Source organism: Urocitellus parryii, chromosome 8, assembly GCF_045843805.1.
Source record: "Urocitellus parryii isolate mUroPar1 chromosome 8, mUroPar1.hap1, whole genome shotgun sequence".
In the NCBI taxonomy this organism is placed as follows: Eukaryota; Metazoa; Chordata; class Mammalia; order Rodentia; family Sciuridae; genus Urocitellus; species Urocitellus parryii.
The window spans coordinates 52,618,229-52,642,421 of record NC_135538.1 but is presented as its reverse complement, the minus strand read 5'-3'; the positions used below and the strand labels follow the sequence as shown (position 1 = coordinate 52,642,421).

At 36.7% G+C, this 24,193-nt stretch overlaps 2 protein-coding genes and 1 non-coding gene across 3 annotated transcripts in view; 1 reads left to right on the top strand and 2 right to left on the bottom strand.

Moving 5' to 3' along the window:
• Nucleotides 1-8,509, bottom strand: part of Ak9 (adenylate kinase 9) — a 128,470-nt gene extending 119,961 nt beyond the window's left edge. The window contains exons 1-4 of the mRNA XM_026389647.2: nt 8,393-8,509; nt 6,624-6,687; nt 4,890-4,942; nt 4,692-4,788 (exon numbers count right to left, since the gene is read on the bottom strand). Coding sequence (XP_026245432.2) covers nt 4,692-4,788; nt 4,890-4,942; nt 6,624-6,687; nt 8,393-8,509 — 331 coding nt within the window. The remainder of the gene's footprint in view (nt 1-4,691; nt 4,789-4,889; nt 4,943-6,623; nt 6,688-8,392) is intronic.
• On the bottom strand, nt 5,172-5,244 carry Trnav-cac (transfer RNA valine (anticodon CAC)). The gene has a single exon. It is a non-coding gene; the product is annotated as a tRNA-Val (tRNA).
• Nucleotides 8,510-17,816: 9,307 nt separating the features above from the next.
• The window catches only part of Fig4 (FIG4 phosphoinositide 5-phosphatase), a 104,783-nt gene continuing 98,406 nt past the window's right edge, over nt 17,817-24,193 (top strand). The window contains exon 1 of the mRNA XM_026389612.2: nt 17,817-18,049. Coding sequence (XP_026245397.1) covers nt 17,984-18,049 — 66 coding nt within the window. The 5' untranslated portion in view covers nt 17,817-17,983. The remainder of the gene's footprint in view (nt 18,050-24,193) is intronic.

Sequence of the window (24,193 nt, the reverse complement as noted above, 5' to 3'; positions counted from 1 at the left end):
TAAAAAAGAAATTAATGGGCTAGGAAGTGACATCTTTAAAAATTTCAAGTCAATTTATTCAGACAGATGAGATGCCTAGGGAAGGAAATTACATGCTAGTAATTCCTTTAACTCATGTTAGGAAGGCTCATATGATGAAAGGTAAAGGTATATTGTAAGGGTTTCATGACATATTATTTTCTTTATTAAATATTTCATAATATAATTTAGTATATAATTTATAGGAAGTAATATAATACCTATGCATCCACCATTAAGTTTAAAGAATGGAACAGAACAGAATACATTTTGGCTTAGCACATCTATTGGCTTGTACTCCTGCCCAGAAGCCTAAATCTCAATGACATTCACTCTGTTTACCACCCCTATAATAAATAAATATATTTCTTTAATTATGTCACTTCCTCATAACATTTTCTCTTAACAATAAAGTCTCAATTCCTTCAATGGAAATTCATGGACTTTGACTTACATTTTTGCTATTTTTATGAATTTTTTTTTCTTGGAAGAACAACTGACAAATTACATTTAAGCCTTGGATATTTGGCAAAAATCTTATAAAAAGTAAATGAAGTATGTCTCTTACTTCAGGGACAACAACTGATAGTAGTTGTTTCCAAGCATAAAATTTAAGTGAAAATTTGAATTTTGGAAAACTTGTTTCCACTGCCATAAGCTTAACAGCTTTTTAATTCTTACATTTTTCTGATAAGATTGGTGGTGACATTAACAAATGTGATTTTTTTTGATATTGTGTAATGAACTGTTAACATTTTGGAGATCTGCATAATTCAGTAAACACGAATTTTATAAATGACTAATTCATAGGCTATAAAATCATGGATAGGAAAGAGACTCATAACAAGTGCAAGGTAAACCAGGGATTTTAATGTAACCAAGTTTGAAAAATTTGCTGATGTAGTTTCAAATGATACAATATAATTAACTTTTAAAAATCCTTCCAGTTGTTGAGTTTTAATGTAGGATTAAGAATATTCACAGTTATCTAAAAGTCAATTAAACACTTCCTTTTTCTAGCTACATAGCTATGTGATGCTGGATTTTCTTCATGTATTTTCTTGAAAGCAATATGGTTGGGTTGTGGGAGGAGGTGTGGGAGAGACGGTTATAGCATTTAAGATTGACTCACCACTGCAGATGTAAAGTGGGATTTCTTAGTCCTCTAGGCCCAGTTCTGGAAGGATCTCAGAGGAATACAACAAGTAAATAACCAGAGCCGAGGAGCCTACTGTCAATTTCTCTAATCTCAGAGACATAGGTGAAGATGGAAACACAGATGATGAACTCCCCCCATCCCTGCCCACACTTCCTTGAGAGCATTTACCAAAGCCTTGCCCTTCCATGCTGAAGATGGAGGGATGGTGGACTCCATGCATGTACTAGCACAGGCATAGTAGGCACTTTGTAGGTACTATCTGGCCTACATCAGAGAAAGCTGAAATACTGTCTAGTCAACCACTCAGGTGAAATCAGATGGACCAGGCCCACATTTTAACTCTGTTCACATTTCTTGGCACAGTGGAAAGCAGGAGGTATTTCCTAGTTCCATAAACTGACAGCGGCAGGCTACTGTTTTCAGATTGAAGTGATGAGAGATACAGAGACATCAGACAGCTTTGTGTCCAGCCAGCCTTGCTATTCACTAAACCTCAGGCCAGCATAAATGGACACACTGGTGACCAATAACTTGCAAGATCATCTAAAATGTTGTATACCTGGAGTGTCTAGACTAGAGCTAATCATCATTCACTGGGAAAAATGAATTTTTCCAGAATATAGAAGCAAGTAGAAGAGAGAGAATTTTCTGGATCCTCAAGCATAGACTATACTTTTTTTTTTTTCTTCTCTTGGGTGAGGAAGTTATTCCAAGAAGCTGATTTTGGTTGACAGCCAACACAGCATGATGGACTATTAATAAAGAGATTATAGATTGTGTAGGTTCTTTGTAGTAATGGAAGCTCCAAATATAGAAGGGCGCTGGTACAGAAAAAAATCAGATTGAATTTGGCAATGCTTTACTATAGTGTCCCTGGAAGCACACATCTCTCTAGGAATTTTGGATTCATCTATTTCTAGCCTTGCCTGTCCCCTGACTCAGGTCATATGTCTGTTTCAAAATCACTTTACTTCCAATTTTACATCTACCTTTTACCGGGCTACTGGTTAAGATCTAACACCAGAATGAGAATCCTTAATGAGAATTTGAGGAGACTTTCAAACTGTGTTTAGAAGAGTGCTAAGGTTCCCAAAAAATTCCTTTGGGAATGTGACAGGGTAAGAGAAAACTGGGCAGAAAGGGCTCTAGGTCCTGTCTTCATAGCAGCCTTTAAATGAGCCAGTTGTGCATACCTAGAATATGGCTATGAAATCAAATGGTGAGAGTGTGATGCTCAAACTGAAGAAATAATTTCTACCATTCTTACTCTGCCATCTCCTAAGACACAGAAATCAATTAAATGATACGAGATGATGCAATCAGACAAACTCATAGTGTGGAAAACTCTACAAAGCAAATAACTAATTTTTTCAACAAAGGAAACATGAAAAAATAGAAAGAGGTAAGAGGTAAGGAAAACCTTAAAGATTAAAAGAGATTTGAAACATACCAATCAATTAATCAGTTACAATATGTGAAGCCTGGTTGGATCTTGCTCCTACCTGTGCCACAAATACTCTTTAAAAAAAATCTCAAAGGCAATTAGTGGAATTTGACCAGACTGGTTAGTTGATAGTGTCCAAGAAATATTATTAATTTTTTTAGGGGTGATGATGGTTAAGTGGTAATAAGTTTAAGAGTCCTTATCTTTAAGAGTCACATACTGAAAAATTTATGAATGAACTGATATAATATGGATTAGCTTCAAAATGAAAATAGGTTGGGAGAGAGGAGTAGACAGAGATATAGATGCAACAAGATTAGATAAGAGTTGTCTTGTGAAAGCAGGGTGATAGACTCTTTTGTGTATGTGTGATCTTTATATCAAACCTTCTGTGTGCTTTTGCTTTGACTTTTCCCTAGTAAGAATTTTTAAAATTTATGAACTGTGAATGACACAATTAAGTTTCTCTTTTTATTTTTCCCTTTATGCTATTGCCAGTGTTTGTAATTTAAGCCAGATTTTTTGTAGCCATTAAACTACTCTACAATTTTCAAGAGGTGAGTAAAGTATAAACAAATATTCACTTATATACATATATGTATGATACAGTTTCAGTTACTATGCTTTTGGAGGTCATTTATTTATCTAATTTTGAATTCCATGATTATCCTTTTTGTCATTTCACTTTTCTAATCTCCTACAATCTGGGTTATTTTCCCCAATTCATCCTCTTTATCACTGATGAAGTATAGACATAGACAGTTTATAAATAAATGGTAACTATTTATACTCTAACATATTTATAATACCTATGTTTTAAAAATGGATCTTATTCTATTTATTTAGGGCTTAAGATCAGTAAGCGAGGGAAATCAACTTCACAATTATCACAATTAAATATTTCTCATAAGCCAATAGTCCCTCTTATTTTTGCTCATTTCAATTCTCTACATAAGATTCTATTTTTAAACTTAAAAATTTTTACTTAGTATAGTTAAATACAAACAGCTTCAAACAGTAAAGGAACACCTCATTCCCAGCTCCATTCCTATTTTTCTAAATTTTCTAATTATAATTATTAACATATATAACCTATATATGGTAGAGATTTTTGTATGGATAGGTACAGTTGATTCTGTACATCATCTACACATTCATATTATTGATGTGGAGAGAACTCTTTCTGTCTGTAGATACACACAATAGATTTGTAGTTTGTTTTGACAAAGCTGCTTTTGCTGTTTCCATTATTGATTTGCTTTGGCAGTCATGGTTTTTACTTTACAGAGCTTTATTTTTATCTCTGTATTCTTAATAGCTATAATGTCCTCTCATAACTTACTGAAAGCTTTCTGTTTTATATTCTCAGTCTGTCCTGCCATTAGAGCTTTGCCTGGATGTCCTTTAAGACTTTTCCTCCTAAAATAGAATAAATTTTCCTTTCCTTCTTTCGTTCAACAAATCTATTTCAGTGGATTATTTTTTCCTAAGCTCATCTTTCTTCTTCTTCTTTTATTTTGCAAATGTCTTAGAGTTTTCTCTTTTAATCAATCTAAACTTAATCCCTAATCTTCAGTGGTCTTTGTCATGAGAAATTTCAGACACAAAGTCCTTGCTCAGCATGCATTTAAATAGAGGGAGATTTTTCCATTCCACACTCAGAGCAGATTGGATGAAGTTCCAATACCTGGAGCCAGAGGGCAAGCTGGTGCCATTCCAGTTTCCATTCTTGCTTTGCAAATGTGGACTAATGCAGAGAAACCCAACCATGGACAGGAGAACATGGAGAGAAGACTCAGGGTGAACAGAAAAGCGGGAAGCAGAGGCTAGAGGCATTGCCAGACTACAGCACATTTTTTGATGCTTTGTTAGACTGCACAATATTAAATAAGATTGGGCATATAAACTTATTATTATTGCTATTATTTTTACAAATGTAGAATATGGGGAATAAAAACAAATAAACAAGCAAATAAAACTCTGAGTTTCTCAATTGGCTACAGACACTAAGTTTCCTGTGCTAAGACAAAAGAAAGAGCAACCCCAGAAATTATTTGTGCCTCAACATACCAAAGTGAGAGACTTCTGAGGAGTTGAGCTTCTCCAACATTAGCTTTGTGACAAGTTCATCTGGAATGCTGTTACCACTGATCAGCATTGACCGCAGCTAAGAACAAGGACAGATATCGTTCACTACTGTATAATATGTCTGTGGTGCAGACTTTTTTTATAGTAATCATAGTAACTTGGAAATTTAGTTTTGCTTACCATAGCTCCTGATTCAGATTCAGTAGCAATCATTTCCTCCAAAATAGGTAAAGCTAAAACATGAATTCAAAATATTAGCATAAGCTGGTATTATGATTGCCAAAGTAAGAAACACATTTGAAGTGTCTTCTAATTGATATCAAAGGTTAATATTTGTATAGCACTTTAGAATTCACAAAGCATATTTGTGCACATTATGTTATTTAGGCCTAACCAAAGTAGAGGCAGCAGAATATATTCTCTTTCTTTCTTTTTCTTCTTCTTCTTTTTTTTTTTTTTTTTTGGTGGTACTGGGGATTTAACCCAGGACCTTGTGCATGTGAGGCAGGCACTCTACCAACTGAGCTATATCCCCAGCAGAATGTATTCTCTAGAGAACTTACTTCTCCCCTCTGCATGTTAAAGAGACTTGGGGAGTTAACTTCTTAAACATCTCTGTATCTTAGATCCATGGGCCCTGTGTTGTACAGAAGATAATGCAAGGATGAAATGAGGTGGTATATATGACAGTGATTTGTGCATTATAATGTGTCATATAAAAGTATACATTTAAGTTATTAGTCCAGATTCTTTTGTAATCATTCAGTTATATCCAGAACTCATTAATTTTGCACACTGGTTGTATAAAAGGGAAGTATGCATCAAGAAACGTTAAAGTGAGAAACATTAAAGTGAGACTGAGGGGAGACTCAGGAGCTTAATTGTGTCACTAGTCTTATTAAGAGTCTATGGGATGTTTGGTTTTCTTCAAGATTTCCTAGAAGTGAATTTTGTGTGTGTGTGTGTGTGTGTGTGTGTGTGTGTGCGCGCGCGCTAGGAATCAAACCTGGGGCTTCACATATCCTAGGAAATACTCTGCTGCTGAGCTATCCCCCAGGCCCAGAAATAAAATTTTTGATCAAAAAAAAAAAAAAAACAGAGGAGAAATTATCAAAGATCTCTCTCTGTTATAGGTTACCAAATTGTTCTTGAAAACATTGTACCAGATCTCAATTTTACAAAGAGCCTCTAGACTGCCCATTCCACAGCACCTTTGCCAATTACAATAATTTTAAAGAGTCACCGACAATTTGATAGGCAAATATGGATCACTGTTTTAATTAGTACCTCTTTGAATAACAGTAAGGTTAAACTTTTTCTTATACCTCCTAGTTCTACTCTTATAAGTTTCCTGTTCATTCTTTTCCTTATTTTTCTAATAGGACATAAATAGCTTCACTGATGTGGATGTGTGTGTGTGTGTGTGTATCAACCTATTGTCATATATTGTAAAAAATGTAAGAAATCTTATACATAAAAATAAAATTTATCATTGAAGGTAATCTGGAAAGTGCTCCCAAGAAAAGCTTTGAGAGTTCCTTCTCTTCTTGTCTTTTGTAAGAAGACACTAAAAACACACATATCACAAATAACTCTAAATTATAGAGAATTGGGGACAGTAAGAATGGAGTCAAGGACATTCCATATACTCCTAAATTATATAAACAAAACTAGTAGTAATCGGTCAAAACATGACTGGATTGCTCTATTATAAAGCTAATGCTTGCTGTGTTAAAATGCTTACTGTGTTAAAGGTAGACAGATGTCCAATAAAGGAAATATGGCAAGATGTTAATTGTGGAATATAGATGGTGGGTGGACAGGTATATGGGTGTTTGTTGCACAGTTCTTTCCATTTCATGCATATTTGAAAGTTTTCAAAATAAAATATTGGGGAAAAAAAGATAAAATTACCTTCAACACGAACACATTTCCATGTCTGTGCTATCTGATTGGCTAATGTTGTCTTCCCAGCTCCCTTAAAAAAGAAATATTGTTTAAAACTCAGTAGAATAATCATTTGACAGTGAAACAAAATATGAGTTTTTAAATATTCTATTACTTCAAGTTTTTCCCATAAAAGTGAAGACTGTACATATTCAATGGAATATTACTCAGTTTTATAGAAAAATGAAATTATGGCCTTTGCCAGTAAATGGATAGAGTTGGAGAAAATCATGGTAAGTGAAATAAGCCATCTCCAAAACCCAAGGCAGAATGTTTTCTCTAATATGCGGATGCTAATTCACAATAAGGTGGGGGTGGGGCAGAGGGCCCATCTAGAGAAGAATAGGGTTACCTTAGATTAGGTAGAGGGAAGTGAAGGGAGGGTAGGGAAGGGGATGGGGATAGGAAAGATAGCAAAATGAAACAGACATTATTGCTTTATGTATACATGTGACTACATAACCAATATGATTCTACAACATGTACACTCAGAAAAATGTGAAATTATATCCCTTTTATGTATGATATATCAAAGTGCATGAATGCATTCTACTGTCATGTATGACTAATTAAAACAAATAAAAACATTAAAAAATAAAATGAGAGCATATTTTACATACTATATATACTTATAACTTCATTTTTCTGTGCTAATTTTTGCATAGCCACATCTCCTAAATTGATTTAAATACTTTTTTAAAGTATGAAAGTAACCTTGAAATCAGGAAGCTACACCACTGTCGTGTTGCACTCCTTTGTCAAATTACTTGACTATGACTATAAATAATCATGATTATATTGAGATTCATTATTTTATTTCCTTCCTAAAGCAAAATGAATGTTCTAACAGATTTCCACTTAGTAATTTTTAAGAGAAAAGAAACCCTTCTTAACTGATATTTTTGGAAAATATCACCTATTAAAGGTCAAAGGGCACTTTCACACCGAAAAATTTGCATCTGCTTGCTGTCAATGTTGACTTTTAAAAGTGTCTGTTTTCAGAAAAGTAATGAAAGTTGTTGGAAACATTTCTTGGTATCTATCCGTCCCAGGGTTCCCACAAAACTAAGTCAAGGATGGGCTCCAGCTCTCAATCTCTTGCTGTTCTGGAAAGGTTTTCCAGCTAACCAGCTCAGACCTCTAATGGTAACTACTAACTAGCTCACTGGCTGAAAATGGCTCTTCTCTAGAGGTCCTCACTAGAATTACCTAGAAAGGTGAACAATTTTATAACAGCCACTTTTGGTTTCTTCTGTTTGTGGAAAGATAATACAGAGGTCCTCTAACACATTGTAGGTAAAGACTGAGGCATGTTGCTCTCAGGGTCTTTGGGTATTAATAGGAGAATCTCCCAGAATGTCTTGATCATGTCTTATCATGGCATATACAGAGAACCTTGCAACAAATGTTTAAGAAACTCTTATATGCAAATCAAGTCTGACATAATTTAAGATTACACACTACTAGGTTATCATGGTGCAATGTTTGGATAAGTTAATTTCCTCATAATATAAAATGAATATGAATACAATCTGGTTTCTTTTTCAGCTCTAGTGTAGCTGAAAAAGGAGAGAAAGTTTTGAATTTACCAATAGTATATAAGACTTTAAGTGATACAATGAAAACCTCAAAGATACTCAACAAATTAGCAAACTATTTGGTTTCCGTTCTTGTGTGGTAACTTACAAGACTGTGGTTTTAAAAAATTATACTAAATAATAGAGGAGAGAACTTACTGGTTTCCCAAATATAATGAAGCAAACAGGTTTGGACAACAAAAAATCTTTTTCAGTTTCATCTTCATCAAATATATCTGCAAAAGGATGTTCTTCTGTCTTCTTTTGAGAAATCATAATACAAAATACTACAATAAGAAAAAGTAGAATTGTTAAAGTGCCCAATTTGATTGGAGCAGGTAGTCTAGGGAGTGCTGGAATATCCAGAATTTACTTACTCCAGGAAGCCATTCTATACTATTACTACATGAATTTTGTCAATAATTGCAAAGAAATTAAATTTAACTATTAAAACAATAATAGGGTCTTCAAGAAAGAAACAAAATCTAACTATAAACTGTATAAAAGGGGGTTCAAAATAAGAGTTTTCCAAGGACTAAATTAAAGAAAAATATACATATACATGTGTATAAAGACACATGTATCTGCTATAATATGTATATTAAAGATCAAATTAAAGTTCAACATTATACAAACATGTGTATAAAATGTGCATATAAATTTTACCGGAAATATAAAAAGTAACACTGGATAAATTTATTAGATTCATTTTTTTATATTTTAGGAAGTATTGGCTGAATATATGCATAGAAATTTTACAAAAGTAATGTAGTTTTGTTTTTCGACTTTGTAATACTTACAATGTTTGTGAGAACATATAATGTCTATGAGAACATATCTTTATTTTAAAGCTTATTTTTTTTAAAAAAATTGCTCTCTTTAACTAGTTGTTAAGTGGATTTCTAAGCATAGAACACACATTTTAAAAAATTATATCTGCATGGAAGAAGAGGTTCATTAACCAACTTATAAATACATGAATTGTTGGATTGAAAAAATATATATATCTAAACAAACTAAGTTTTCTTTTTTTGGTACCAGGGATTGAACTTAGGGGTGCTTTACTACTGAGCCATATCCCCAGCCCTTTTAAAAATTTTTTAATTTAGAGACAGGGTCTCACTAAGATGCTTAGGGCCTTACTAAGTTGCTGACGTTGGCTTTGAACTCTCGATCCTCCTACCTCAGTCTACCAAGCTTCTGTAATTATAGGCATATGGCACAGAGCCTAACTAAGAATCAAGTTTTCAATGTATATTGGTTTTGGTGGATTGAATCAGAAACAAATTAGGTTAATAGTTCTGTTTTTGTGCAAAGAACATGTCTTGTTTTTAAACACCTATTGACTATATATTTATACTCAAAATATTTTACATATACTCATAGAATATTTTTATCATGTAAATGTAAAAATTTCTTGACTCAAATGAAGCCATGTAATAATATTTAAAAATATTTTTTTAAAGTTCCTAATTTTAAAATTTTTAATTTGTAATTATACATAGTACTGAGGTTCATTTTGACAAAATCATGCATGTGTGGAATTTGATTTCAATCCCCATTCACCCAACTTTCCTTCCTCTCTCCCATTCCTCTGTTCTCCTTTCTTTGCTCTACTGATCTTCCTTTCACTCATTTATTTATTTATTCATTATTAGTACTTTCTATTTATTTTCCATTAGTACTTTTTTTTCATCATACATAAAGATGAAATTTCCCATGGTATATTCATATATGCATATAATGTGATTTTGTTAAATTCATAACATATTTCCTCCCCTTTCTTGTTCCTCCTCCCTCCCTCCCTCTCAATCTCTTTATTCTATTCCAGTGAAACTCCCTGCATCTTTGATATCTGACCCTCCCCCACATGCTGCCTTTTCCTTTTATTTTGCTCTAGTAAAAGCTCCTAATTTTTGAAAATTAAAAAGAAAAAAACAACAACGTGCTTCTAAATATTCTATATCAAAGAAAAATTTAAATTGGAAGTTATAAAATATGAATGAAAGAATGATACTATTATTTGTTAGGACTATTAAACACAGTATTTAATTAACATCAGATAGTGAAAATATTTTTTCAAAAAACCAAAAATTTTCTTTTATTCAAGCAATAACAACAATAACCTCACAGTTACACAAAACCTATAAAAAGGGCATGAATAAATTTAGTTAGGAATGTACACTATTGAGGGAGGGGGGCTGGGGTTGTGGCTCAGTGGTAGCGTGCTTGCCTAGCATGTGTGAAGCACTGGGTTCGATTCTCAGTAACACATACAAATAAATAAAATAAAGGTCCATCAACAATTAAGAAATATTACAAAAAAGAAATGTACACTATAAAATTTTGCTGGTGGATACTAAAGAAGACCTCATGAAGAACCATGATATATTTCTGGATAGAAAGATTTACTTTGTACAGATGTTAGTCGTTTCCAAATTAATACATCAAATTAAATTATTATTGTGATCTGCCTTTTTTTGTGTGTGTAAATATAAGATAGAAAGAAAATGGCCATGCATGAAGGTGTTTCTTATATGCTAACAAATGAATAAATGAATATGAATCTGCTAAGAAAGAAATCAGGAAAACAAGTCCATTCACAATAGCCTTAAAAAAAAAAAAACACCCTTGGAGGTTTCACTACTGAGGTGAAAGACCTCTACAATGAAAACTACAGAACATTGAAGAAGGAAATTAAAGAAAACCTCATTAGAAGACAGAAAGACCTTCCATGTTCATAGATAAGCAGAATTAATATTGTTAAAATGGTCATACTACCAAAAGCAATATATAGTTCCAATGCAATTTCCATCAAAATGCCAATGACATTCACAGAAGTAGGAAAAATAGTCCTAAAACTCATTTGGAAGAAAAAAAGACCCAGAATAGCCAAAGCAATTCTTAGTCAAAATGTTGGAGGCACCACAATACCTGACTTCAACTTACACTACAAAAGCCAAAGTAACAAAACCTGCATAGTACTCTTAAAGAAACAGTCACATAGACCGATGGTACAGAATAGAGGACACAAGAGACAGACCTACACATCTACAGTCATCTGAGCCTTGGTAAAGGTGCCAAAAACATACATTGGAGAAAAGACAGCCTTTTGAACAAATGGTGCTGGGAAAACTGGTCATCCATATATAGAAGAACGAAACTAAACTCATGTCTCACCCTGCTCAAGAGACAATTCATAATGAATCAAAGTCCTGGGATTTAGAATAGAAAATATGCAACTCCTAGAAGAAAACATAGGGTCAACACTCCAGCTTATAGGCACAGGAAAAGACTTTCTCAGTAGGACCCCTAAAGTTCAGGAAATAATGCCAAGAGTTAAGAAATGAGATGGCATCAAATTAAAAAGCTTCTGCACAGCAAAGGAAACAAATAAGAATGTGAAGCGAGAACTTACAGAATGGGAGGAAATTTTTGAAAGCTACTCTTCTGACAGAGGATTAATATCTAGAATATATAATGAACTGAAAAAAACCTTAACACCAAAAAATAAAATAGCCCAATAACAAATGGGCAAATGAATTAAACACTGCTCAAAAGAATAAATACAAATGGCCAATAAATATATAAAAATGTACAACATCATTAGTAATTAGGGAAATGCAAATCAAAACTACACTGAGATTTCATCTCAAATCTGTCAGAAGGGTGATCATCAAGAATATAAACAATAAAAAATGCTGGAGAGGATGTGAAGAAAAAGGAAGTGGCCAGAGGACACCCTTTCATTGAGGTCAGAAGAAATGAAGTCAAAACTCATGGAACTGCATATCTGCTTTGCTGACCCTGGGAAAAATAACTAGTAGTAAATCACTCTTAACAGTGCTACAGAAAATGATTTAAAAGATGTGTTAACCTGTTTAATTATAACAGATGGGGGTAGACTATTGTCAATTGAATCAAGTGGTTGTCAATTGAATCAAGTGGTCTGTCATGCAGATGAGACCTTTGCTAGATTGATATAGTCTCTCATATGTGGTATGTAGTTACAGATTTGGCAAATGTATACATTCTTTTCAATCCTTATCAAGAAAAGAGGAATTTGTATTCACTTAGAACAGTCAGCAATGAACATTCAGTCTTATCCAAGGACTGTCCTGCTCTTTGTGACAATATGGTATAAAAGAGCCTTGTCGGTTCACAGTATCAGACGTGGTCAAGCAAGAAGTGGCAAGTGTCTTCGATTCCCTCATAAAATGCATCTCCAGCACAGAGTGGGAGATAAACCCATAAAGATTCAATGACTTGTTACTTTGGTGAAATTTTAAAGGCCAGTGGTCTGAAATATTCTGAGACTTTCTCTTCAATGTGAAGGGCAAGTTACTGTACCTTGCACTGTGACCTGTTATGATTTGGATCTGGAATGTCCTCAAAGGCTTATGTGTTGAAGGACTGGTCTCCAGTTTAGCGATTTCAGTGGTGGAGACTCGGGGAAGTAATTGGATAATGAGGGCTCTAGCTTCATCAATGGATGAATGTATTGATGGATTCATAGCTGAATAGATGTCTGGGAGGTGGTGGAAACTGTAGGAGTAGGGGGTCCTTGGGTGCATGCCACTGAGGACTGTATATTATCCCCAGTCCCTTCTCTCTCATTCTCTGCTTCCTGGCTGCCATTATGTGAGCAGTTTTTCTCTGCCACATCCTTTGCTATGATGTTCTGCTTCAACACAGGCTCAGAAACAATGGAGTAAGCCAAAATGGACTGAAACCTTTGAACCATGAGCCAAAACAAATTCTCCTGTAAGTTGTTTCTTTCAGATATTTTGTCAGAGAGATGAAAAGTTGAGTTAACACAACCTCAGTACTTTGTAGGTCTCTTAGTTTTTGGAGAGAACATGGAATACTTGGCAATACTGGGTTTTGACCCATCTACTGGATAACTTGGAAACCTATTGGTTTTGAGCAGGGACCACAGCATGTTTCAAGCTGTGGTTCCAGAGGCTTTGATTCCTAGGTCACTTATCTGGATAATCCCACATGCTAAAGATTATCCGTGGTGAATAAGAATACTTTTAGAGTCTTAGAAAACCCACAAAAGGAGAATTTCAGTGTAGATTCTTGTCATTTGCATTAGAGAACTATTCCTCATTCATAAAGCAGCTTTTGCATGCCCCAGGCTATTATAGAGAATGAATGCTTGGTCAGGGCATATCAAGTGACTTTGTAATTGGGAGTCCCCATCATAAGTGGAGTATATCAGACAGATCAAGTCCTAAAGTTGGGCAAGTTCAGTAACAACCCATTGAATGATAAAAATGGAACATGAGGATCAGGTTCAAGCAGGACTGGAGGACACAGGAAAGTTTTACAAATAAGCAGCGGGGGGAACTCCTGTCACCTGTCTCTGTGCACCAATGTCTCTCTTTCAGCTTATATCTCATGTGGAATTCCCTAGGAACTGCTGATGGAAAATGAAAAAAAAAGAATCCAAATATATTGGGGCAAGTTATAAATGGTATGCTTCCAGACTTTAGTCCTACTCACAGATAGCCCTAAAAAAATGGCAATTAGGGAAATTCTCTTGACAGAGCTTTAAGCTATACTCATAGGTCCTCAAATCAGAAGACAATGCAGAATAGCTTTATCAAGGGCCTAGAAGAAATGAGATTAAAAGAGAAAGAGTTCTGGAGAAGAACCTGTAATTGGAGAGTGATTTGGCAGACACACCCATGGTGACCTCCAATGAGTCACACTCTCTTCCCTTGAGTACAAGTGAAATCTGTGACTTGCTTCTAAATATAGAAAAAGTGATAGAAATATTATCCCCTGGCTATGTTGTCTAAAGCTTCATCTTAGCAGACAGGAGAGACTTCCTGTTGTGCACAGTTGTGAGAGGACCACACGACAAGGAATAGTGAGTAGCCTCCAGCAGCTGAGAAGAGCAGTAACCAACAGCCAGTAAGAAAACAGGGATCTCAATCCTACAACCACAAAGACATGGATTTTGCTAATAATGTGATGGGGACTCCCAGTTACAGAGTCATTTGATATTCCACTAATCTGTGGGAGTACATTTTTCCTTATTCTAGTCTCCAGATGAAAGCATAGCTCAGCCAACACCTGACTGCAGAGGAACTGGCTGAGGTATGCCAGGACTCCTGGACATGCAAACTGTGAGATAATTCATGTGTGATGTTTTAAGCCATTAAATCTGTGGTAATATGTTATGCAACATAAAAAGCTAATGCAAGTGGGCAGAAAATATGTGCATCTTTGTGTCTCCCAAACCATCTACATCAGAAGAGGCATAAGTAATCAGATGGGCAAGATGATTACCTAATAGATGTCAGCCAGTCTTTGTACTTGGTCCCTTCAGTGCTTGCACAGTGAGCTAATAAAAGGAGAAGGTATGGTGGCAGGAATAGGGGTGATGGAAGCTATTCATGGGCTCAACAACAAGGCACCCCTCACTAGACTGATCTAGCTATTACAATTGCTGAAAGTTCTACCTGTTCACAATAGGAACTGATGTTGAGCCTTCACTATGGTGCAATCCCTTGAGGAGACAGAACATCCATTCACTGACAGATTCATTACACAGGACCCCTTCACCTTGGGAGAGGCAAGTGATGTACTTCTAGTGTGAGTTTGTCTTCCCTATCAATAGTGCCTTGGCCAGCACCACTAAGATGATCTCACTTATCATCCTGGAATCTCATGTAATGTTGCCTTGGATCAAATGATTCTCTTCATAATAAAGTAGATATGCTAAAAGGTATGTGAACATGGTATCCACTAGACCTACCACATTCCACCTCGCTTAGAGGTCTGACAAAATGTCAGATGGGTTTCTCAAAGTTATAGCTAAAGCACTAGTTTGGGATTATGGGAATTGAGACAGTGTACTTCAAGATGAAGGTGATGCTTTGAAGCAAGTGGTGGAAGTAAGAGTGTCCCCTCTCAACATCACTGTTATTGACCTGGGCAATTTGTGCCTCCCTTTCTCACCACTTAGGCTCTGCTAGACTGGACTTGGTTAACCGAAGAGATGGTTCTGTTAAGGGACTCAATAAGAGTTTCACCAAAATTATTGCTTCCAAAAGGCTATTTTTGGCTCCACAAAACTATAAGAAGTTACTGCACTGCCCGGTAGATGTTTGCTGCTACATAATTGGAATTGGTTGTATGTCTTGAACCCAGAGGATCCTCTGAGACACATCTTGATGCATTCATATTCACATTCATATCCATGAATGGTAACTGCAGCAATCACGACTTGCCAAGGACACAGTAACCAGGGGCTTACAGTCCTCAGGATGAAAGCTGATTATCTTACTGGGCACACAACTTAGACCAGCAGAAGTTTCGGCTACAGGTAAGGATGAGTTGTAGAATGAGTGGTAGAATAGGAAGATGATGAATGACTCATTACAGACCTACCATTAATCATAGCAGTGGGTTCTGTGGCTTATCCCATTGATTTTCTTTCTGTAAGTTCTTTTCAGAAAGAAATTCAGACTAGCTACCATATTAAAGGATCAGTGATGGGATGGTGTGAACTCATTGTGAGTGAGGAGTGGATATGAGTGGTTCAAGGGGTGGAATGTAGCAGATGATACTAGTGCCCATATGCATTTGACATGTACCCTTTCCATATACAGCCAACTAGACTTCCAAATGCCAGCAATGTGTCTTTGTCTACTGGCCTTCTCCAACAGGTCAGACCCTCTCTGAGAACAGAGCACACTGGAAGTTCCAAGGAACCAATGCTCTGCTATAGCAGCCTTCAAACAATAATTGATGGGAGTTGACTGAAAAAACCGGAGCTCCTTGCCCCTTAAGAGGGATAGCTTTTAGATATGAAATCCAGAATTCCCTAGCGAATTCAGCCCACAGAGAAATTTGCTTCATGATATTCTCTTTATCAAGTTCTTTCCCTTCCCTGACGTTTCCATATGAACTGCTTGCCTCAAACTTTTTTGTTTCAGATCTACTTCTAGGTGAAACTAAGTTCCAAAAGAAATGCTTATATTATAGTATAATATGATAATTGGAGAACCAAATATTTGAAAACCAGAATTCTACAGATATAAATTTTATGAGTTGTTGCCCTAAACAAAAAACATTGTGCAAATATTTAACTCTTCTCAAAAGAGTTGGTTTCCATTATGAAATGGAACAAAGCTAAGTATTTTTCCCGGTTAAAAGATACAAGTCAATGTAAAAATGCCAGAACTGGCACGGTCATCTTTCTGGTTCTTAATAAAATATGTACCAAATTATGAAAGAAAATTAATGATATATAATTAAATGTAATTTAACAATTTTGAATTTACAACATAATCTCTTTCACATTATGTTGTGTGTCCATGCTATGAAAATTTTAAAAAGTTTTATTTACACTTCAGTAGTTGAATCTAGTGGTGGATTTTGAGGTTTAGAGGGGTCACATCTCCTGGGAAACCCAGCAATTCTGCCTAGTTTAGCCTAGAAGCCACTCTAGTACGTCTTATACTCTTGTGGGTGTTAAGTATTTGTGGAATAAATACATTTGTCGTTGACTCCAGGAGAACTGCTTTTAGAAAGTGGGTCATGAAGTTTAGTTTTGCAAGAAAAGGAACTGGTCGGGGTCCCCGCAGGAGGTGGGGTTCTGTGCAATGATAACAAAATGCATCCGGGAAGTGGACAATAGCTCCTCTGGCAGCGGTAAAAAGGCTACTTACCTGGCTGCAGCGGACCCCACAGTCCGGATACCAGCCGCTTCTGCAGCCTCCCAGGATCTGTTGGAGGGGTTGCCTGGGAAACCTGTGGTGGCAGCGCGCGCGGCCCTTTGAGGGCGGGGCCTCGGGAGGTGGTGCAGTCATTCACAGTGATTCGTTATTCTAAGCATTTGCATTCCTATCAATTTTTGTATTCATAATTATAATACGCTTCTCTTTACAAATGTATCAGAGAGGGTACGGACATTGTTTACTTATGTTCCCACACTAGTGGAAGAAACTTTATTTTAACCTAGAACAGTCAGACTCAGACCCCAGTGCTCTTCCACCCATTTTAGAATGTACAAATTTACCTCAGGCACAAAAGGTGGCAAACTTCAAAATTTACACTTTTAGGTGATTTAAAAAATTTTTCGTGGATCATACATCCACTGAACAATAAGCATTTTTGCCGACTCTCAAAGGATAAAATAGGCAATAATCAAAGGAGCAGGGAAAAAAACGACACTCGTTGAAGGACCACCTGATAGCAAGTTTCCAGAAAAACAAGAGCAGAAGTAGGCGGGGGTGGGGTGGGGTGGGGTGGGTGTGGAAAGACTAATTTGTGAATGGATCTACTCTGCCACTCGGAGAAGAGGACTCAAAAGAAGAAACCCAATCTCAAACCCTCTCCCTTTTCCAAAGAGACAGGATAAATGGGACTAAACTAATCCCGGAGATCTTTTTTTCCACGTTTCCCTTTGCCCACACCAAAGATGGCGCCTTTGGCTTCCTCCCTCAGCAGTACGCAGGTTATGGGAATCTCTTGCACACCCTCTCTATGGTATTTCCTCCAATTCCGCCCCTTTGGTGCCTAGGGCGGGACTTGACTGGAGGCGGGGCTCAGGAATCCGGAAACACCTGAGCTGTCGCCGGTCATCTGAAGCTTTAGTGGTCAGTTTTTCTCAGCTGGACCTGGGGTCCAGGGTCAGAAGTATCTTCTCGCCGGGTCTCCTCGGGCCGGTGACTTCCACGACCTGGGCCGCGGCCTGGTGCCCTGTCGTGGGGGGCCCCATTTGCTTGGGCCATGCCCACAGCCGCCGCCCCCATTATCAGCTCAGTCCAGAAGCTGGTTCTGTATGAGACCAGAGCTGTGAGTATCCGGAGCCGCCGGGCGTGAGCAGGAGGATAGCAGCAGGCCGGGTGGATGTGGGGTCCTAGGGCAGAGGTAGCACCCGTCTTTCCTCCCTCCTCAGTTCCCCGATCTCGGTCAAAGACAGCCTTGGAGGAAGCTAACCGTTTTGGCCTTTGCCTGGGGGTCGCTACCCTGTTTGCATACCCAGGACATACTTCCCTGTTTGCATATACATACTTCCACTTACAAGCCCTGGCTGGAACACGTGCAAACAGTATTTTTGAGGTATTTCAGGAACTGGTCACGAGGTTCTGTACGAGTTACTGTATTCTCAGCTTTCAGAAAGTCTGTTAAAGTTCTCTAGTTCACGAGTTACTGTACAGGCAGGGATACGAAAAAATTTTCGATGATGACTCGGTAACTTTTCTACTTTCCTGTTCCATGGTACATCATTACTGTGATTGATGTTAATTACATGCACTTTTTATTGCTGGCTTTTTGGTTCTCTCTCATATTCAAAAGGAGAGAAACTTACTTTTGTGTGCTAGTTTGTTTGTATTGCATTCATTATCTTTCTTTTCACTTGACTTTGTTTCCATTACTTACAATGGCCACTAAACACTGAATAAGATCAGTGTTTTTAAGATTAGGTTGCTAGTTATTAGTTTAGGGGATGGTGTTTGTAGAATTTAATGCATTGTTATTTCTGTGGTTGGAAAGCAAAGTTGATAACAGTGTAGCTTTTCTAAATCGGGATACCACAATGATATTAGGGTCTGAGTTTAAAATTACCCACCTCTTGGCGACAGTATTGCATATGCTGAATACTTGTTCAGTACTCTTCACTATGCTGTAAAATGTCTGTAAGGTGCGTTCTTGAACCTTGTATTGTCTCCATTGGAAGAGTACAAGAAGTTACTTACCTTGAAAGTTTCTTAGTTATAACACAACCCTAATAATATGTTTACCTCTGGTCATGAATATAGATAGACTCATTGATTCTAAAGTAATTTTTTCTGACTACTTCTTTTGATTAGAACCAAACCAGAAGATGAAATTATCAATATATTGTATTTACAAGTATCTTTAGTTCTCTGAGGAGAGCCATAAAGAAGTTTTAGTCAGCTTTATTCACTACTGTGACTAAAAGATCAGACCAGAACAATTTTAGGAGGAAAAATTTATTTGGGGGCTCAGAGTTTCAGAGGTCTCAATCCATAGACAGCAGGCTCCATTCCTCAGGGCTCAAGGCTGGCATCATGGCAGAAGAGTGTGGTAGAGGGAAGCAGCTCACATGATGACCAGAAAGCAGAGAGAGGGGCTCCACTCTCTAGATACAAAATATATATTCTTGCTGGGTTTGTGGCTCAGTGATAGAGCGCTTGCCTAGCATGTGTAAGGTACTGAGTTCAATCCTCAGCACCACATAAAATAAATAAAGGTATTGTGTCCATCCACAACTTGAAAAAACACAAAAAACCAATATATATAATATGTAAAATATTTAATAATATAATATATTTAAAATATAATATATTTAATAATATATTTAAAGCTATAAATGTAAATTTAAAAATAGTCCAAAATCAAGGGCTGGGGTCGTAGCTCAGTAGTAGACTACTTGCCTCACATGTGTGCGGCACTGGGTTCGATCCTCAGCACCACATAAACATAAATAAACAAAACAAAGGTATTGTGTCCATTTACAACTAAAAAATATATATAAAAAACAACAAAAAATAGTCAAAAATCTAATGACAGATGGGGAAAGTATTAGTAGCCTGAACAATAGATAAAAATGCAAAAATATTTAATAGTCTGAAAAATAATCCCCCAATGTAAACAAGGAAATGAATAGATGATTCACCATAAAAAGAAGTATGAATTATTCAGTTTACTAATAGTTAAAGCAACAAAATAAAAATAGGTTCCCATTTTTTACCTGTATTAGAGGAAAGATAGACTAAGGTGATTGGCAACATGTATTTGAAGGAAATGGGCATTCTCATTTTGGTTGGTGGAGGTGTATTAATTTGTATTAATTGGTTATGAAGGAATTGGGAGATGCATTAAGGAGTTGAAGAAACAGTGGGCAAGATGGCTTTTCTCATTCTGAGCCTTCATTTGGAATGATAATTGGGTTCATATGCTCCTGAGGTGAAGTTCAGATGGTCATTGTTACCTGTGTTTAGAGGTGAATTTTGAGGAATATTTGGAATGGAAAGGGAAGTAGTTTAGTAGAGAGCATGCAGGAGGTATAGTTCTGGTCTGTGCAGGACCAGTCCCCTCCCAATCTTAGCTGTTCTCTCTGGCACCCCGCACCCTCATACTGCCCTTTGGCTCCTGAGACCCTGCCCTGGTCTTTATCTGCCCTGTAGCCCGGCCTAATTTAGCCTGGACCCTCATGTAGTTCAGTGCAAGTCGGAGTTGTCCATAGGAGATTTAGCAACATTAAGTATCTTGGGTAAAATGGCAGTTTGACTTAGGTGATTTCCAGTTTACAGGTGCTCTCTTGCTTAATATGTGATGCTGGAAGCCTTATTAACACATTAAGTGACCATTTCATAGCAAATTAATTTATAGTAGTTTACTTTAAAGTTGGTAGCCTAACAGAACGAGGGTTATATGTATCTGTGTCTTTTGTCAGGGAATGTTTTTAGGATAATCTTGACTGTTATAGTTCAGAATTATTTGTTTGTATATATTTATTCCTGCCTTATTCCAACGATTTAAGAAAATCCCCTGCATCAAACAAAATAGAACAAAATAAGTAAGAACCATGTCATGAGAAATGCAACTGGCTTAATTCATTTTGAATGTATAATTAGGGAACAAGAGAGAACAATGCAGACCATTCTTGGTTGAGAAATCGAAACAGGATGTCAATTGGGAGAGAGAAGTGATATGTGGTCAAAGGTGACAAAGTTTCAATTGTTTCTATGGAAGCTTTGAACCATCCCCATCAGTAAAGTTCTGACATTTTTATTTATTTATTTGAGTACTGGGGATTGAACTCAGGGGCACTTGATCACTGAGCCTCATCCCCAGCTCTATTTTTGTATTTTATTTAGAAACATGGTCTCACTGAGTTGCTTAGTGTCTTGCTTTTGCTGAGGCTGGCTTTGAACTCTTGATCCTCCTGCCTCAGCCTCCCCACCCGCTGGGATTATAGGCATGTGCCACCTCGCCCAGCTAAATTCTGATATTCTAACCTGTGCACCTGGACATCCCTTTAGGCTATAAGACTCACTTCCCCTTTTCTAGATATACTACCCATTATTGGGATTGCTGAATTAAGGGAGGCAGCAGGCCTGCAATATTATGAGACTGTGAGAAGTAACTTCAAGATGTTCTTTAAAAATAATATATTTAATCTGAAAGTTCACGTGAAGTTTAACATCAATTGAAGCTGTCATACAACCTAAAATTTCTTCCCTTTTGAGAAGGCTGATTTTCCTCCTTCAGATGAAAAGTGAATGATTAATTAGCCTGTCATTATAAAAGGAGGTAATAATGTTAGTAGATTCTAAATTTCCTGTTAAATGGGTTACCTGTTATATTCCATTTGGATTTTATGTATATATTTTAGAAACACATTCATCTTTATACCAATCACCACTGTTAAAGTTAGATACTGATATTTTAAGCTTTTCCAGAAGGATGACACTCAACTTTTAGAAAAGAGCCAGCTCAGTTCATCTTCTATCTTTTTTTTTAAGAGAGAGAGAGAGAGAGAGAGAGAGAGAATTTTAATATTTATTTTTTAGTTACAGGCGGACACAACATCTTTGTTTTTGTATGTGGTGCTGAGGACGAACCCGGGCCACACACATGCCAGGCGAGTGCACTACTGCTTGAGCCACATCCCCAGCCCCAATCATCTTCTATCGTAATGTGTGTTTTAATATAGATTTTTTGTTTGGTATTCTAATTCTCTACCCCGACTGCTCTCAAACCAACATGTCCCAACATATCTATAAGCAAACATTTCTTCCAGTAGTGTTGATTTCATTTGCTTTTGTTTGTATGATGAGTACATTCAGACGGATGCATGCCTTCATTTTTCTGCTTTCTTTCCTTCCTTGTTGCTCTTGAGCATTTTATTTATCTTCTTCACCTTCACCATTTGAACTGCAAACCCTTGACTATTTCAGACTTTGCCAATACTTGAGATGACCTTTCCTTCATCCTACAGTTCCTAGCTCTTACTATTAATTTATAATAAACTTAATCCCAACTTTTCCCCAGATGTGTAAATTTCCTCTCAACACATTCACACACCAGACGTATGTTATAGGTTTCATGTTCTTGAAGCAGTGGCTCAAATCTGGACTGGCTGCTCCCAAGGCCTGTGGCATCACTGCCATCCTGGGATGTCCCTTCACTATCATCCTATTTCCTATTTGTGATGACTTTGTTTTCCAGGATCATATAGTTTACTTTATGCCCTCATTTTGGTGAAGCACCTCCTTTAGTTGCTTCTTGAGAAGGGCTTATGGAGGGAATTTTTTTGAGCCTGTATATGCCTAAGAACATCATTATGCTATCCTTAGTTCTGGTTGATAAATTTAATGTTGAATTAAAGATTGAAATGAATTTTCCCCTAGAAATTTGAAGGCATTATGTCCTTGTCTTCCACCTTCCAATGTTGCTCCTGAGAATTTCTAATGTTATTCTGTTCTTGATCTTGAGTTTGAAGCCTATTTATTTATTTTTTTTTAAGAAACATTTGCTATCTCCATTTTGTCCTCTTCTGATACACGAGAGGTCTTGGGTACCACAAATTTCCATGCCCTTTGGTGGTTCTGTGGTATAAATTGGATTGCTTCTTGACCTTTCCACTGCCACTTTAGGATTCAACTTTCTTGGGCACACTTCTCAGTTTCAATTTATTACTATTTTTTCTGCTGTCTCCTTCACTCCTTCTTTTGCCCTTAGAGCTTGTGCACATTATCAAACATAACAAAGAACTTACTGTGTTTGAGAGGAAAAAAAAAGTGTTTGCCCTCTTTTCTTTATCCAGAATCCTACCCATTTGTTCATCAGCCAGCTCTCCTGTGGATTTTGTCCCCACCTCTCACTGAGACTGTTAGGCAAGGCCACACACAAGATCCTCTTGTCAGATGTCCTGAGTATTTCTCTGTCCTGACTTCTCAGTAGTGCTTGATGTGTATATGCCTGCTCCCTCCTTTTCCAGATGATCTCCTTTTGCCTCAAGGAGTCCACCCTGGGCAGGAATTTCCTAGTCACCTGTCATTTTTCTCAACCGGTTCCTTCTCCATATCCAGCCTCTGGATGATGGAGTTTTTCAGCTCTGGGAGAGTGCTCACCCCATCCGATGCATTTCCTCAGGCTAGTTTTTTGTTTTGTTTTGTTTTTTTTGTGCCTTGATGTCTGTATTTACTTTCCCTATTGGGTTTTACACATTTCACTGGCTTGAAGTTTAGTATATGTGCTGGTGACATCAACTGAGATCTCTCCAATGAGATCCAGATTCACATACCTGTTCCCATTGATCTCTTTAGGCATATTGTGAAGAGAACTCTTGTTTTTCCCTGTTTCTTCTCTTATCATCTCTATGTTGATAAATGGTACCACCATCTGGCTCTTGCTCAAACAAAAGTAATTAAATTTATTATTCTCTTTTCCAATCCAATCCATCAACAAAATACATCTCCAAATATGTATTTGGTTTATTTTTTCTTCAGATATCCAGTCCAGTGCTTGGCACATGTGAGGCATTCACTAGTAAATAGTCAGATAAATGATGTAAATAGAAAACAAGTTAGTGTAAATAACAACAAAAAAGTGGGGTCTTTAAAAATGTTGAAGTCAGGAAAAGGATTATTCTAGATTAAAAGATACAAAAAAAGACCTGGTAATCAAATGCAATGGATGATCCTTAATTAGATTCTGGGTTTTTAAAAGCTAGCTATAGATATTATAGGGACACTAAGGGAAATTTGAATATGAATTGTATATAGATAATATTATGTCAGTAGTATAATTATGTGGGAGGTCGGCCTTGTATTTAAGAAATGTAAGTAGAGGCTTCTAGGGATGATGTGTTATGATACCTGTATGCATTCTGAATGGTTCAGAAGAAGCTTTTATTGAGAGGGAGGGAAGGAGGAAAAAAAATACAACAAATTGTTAATAGTT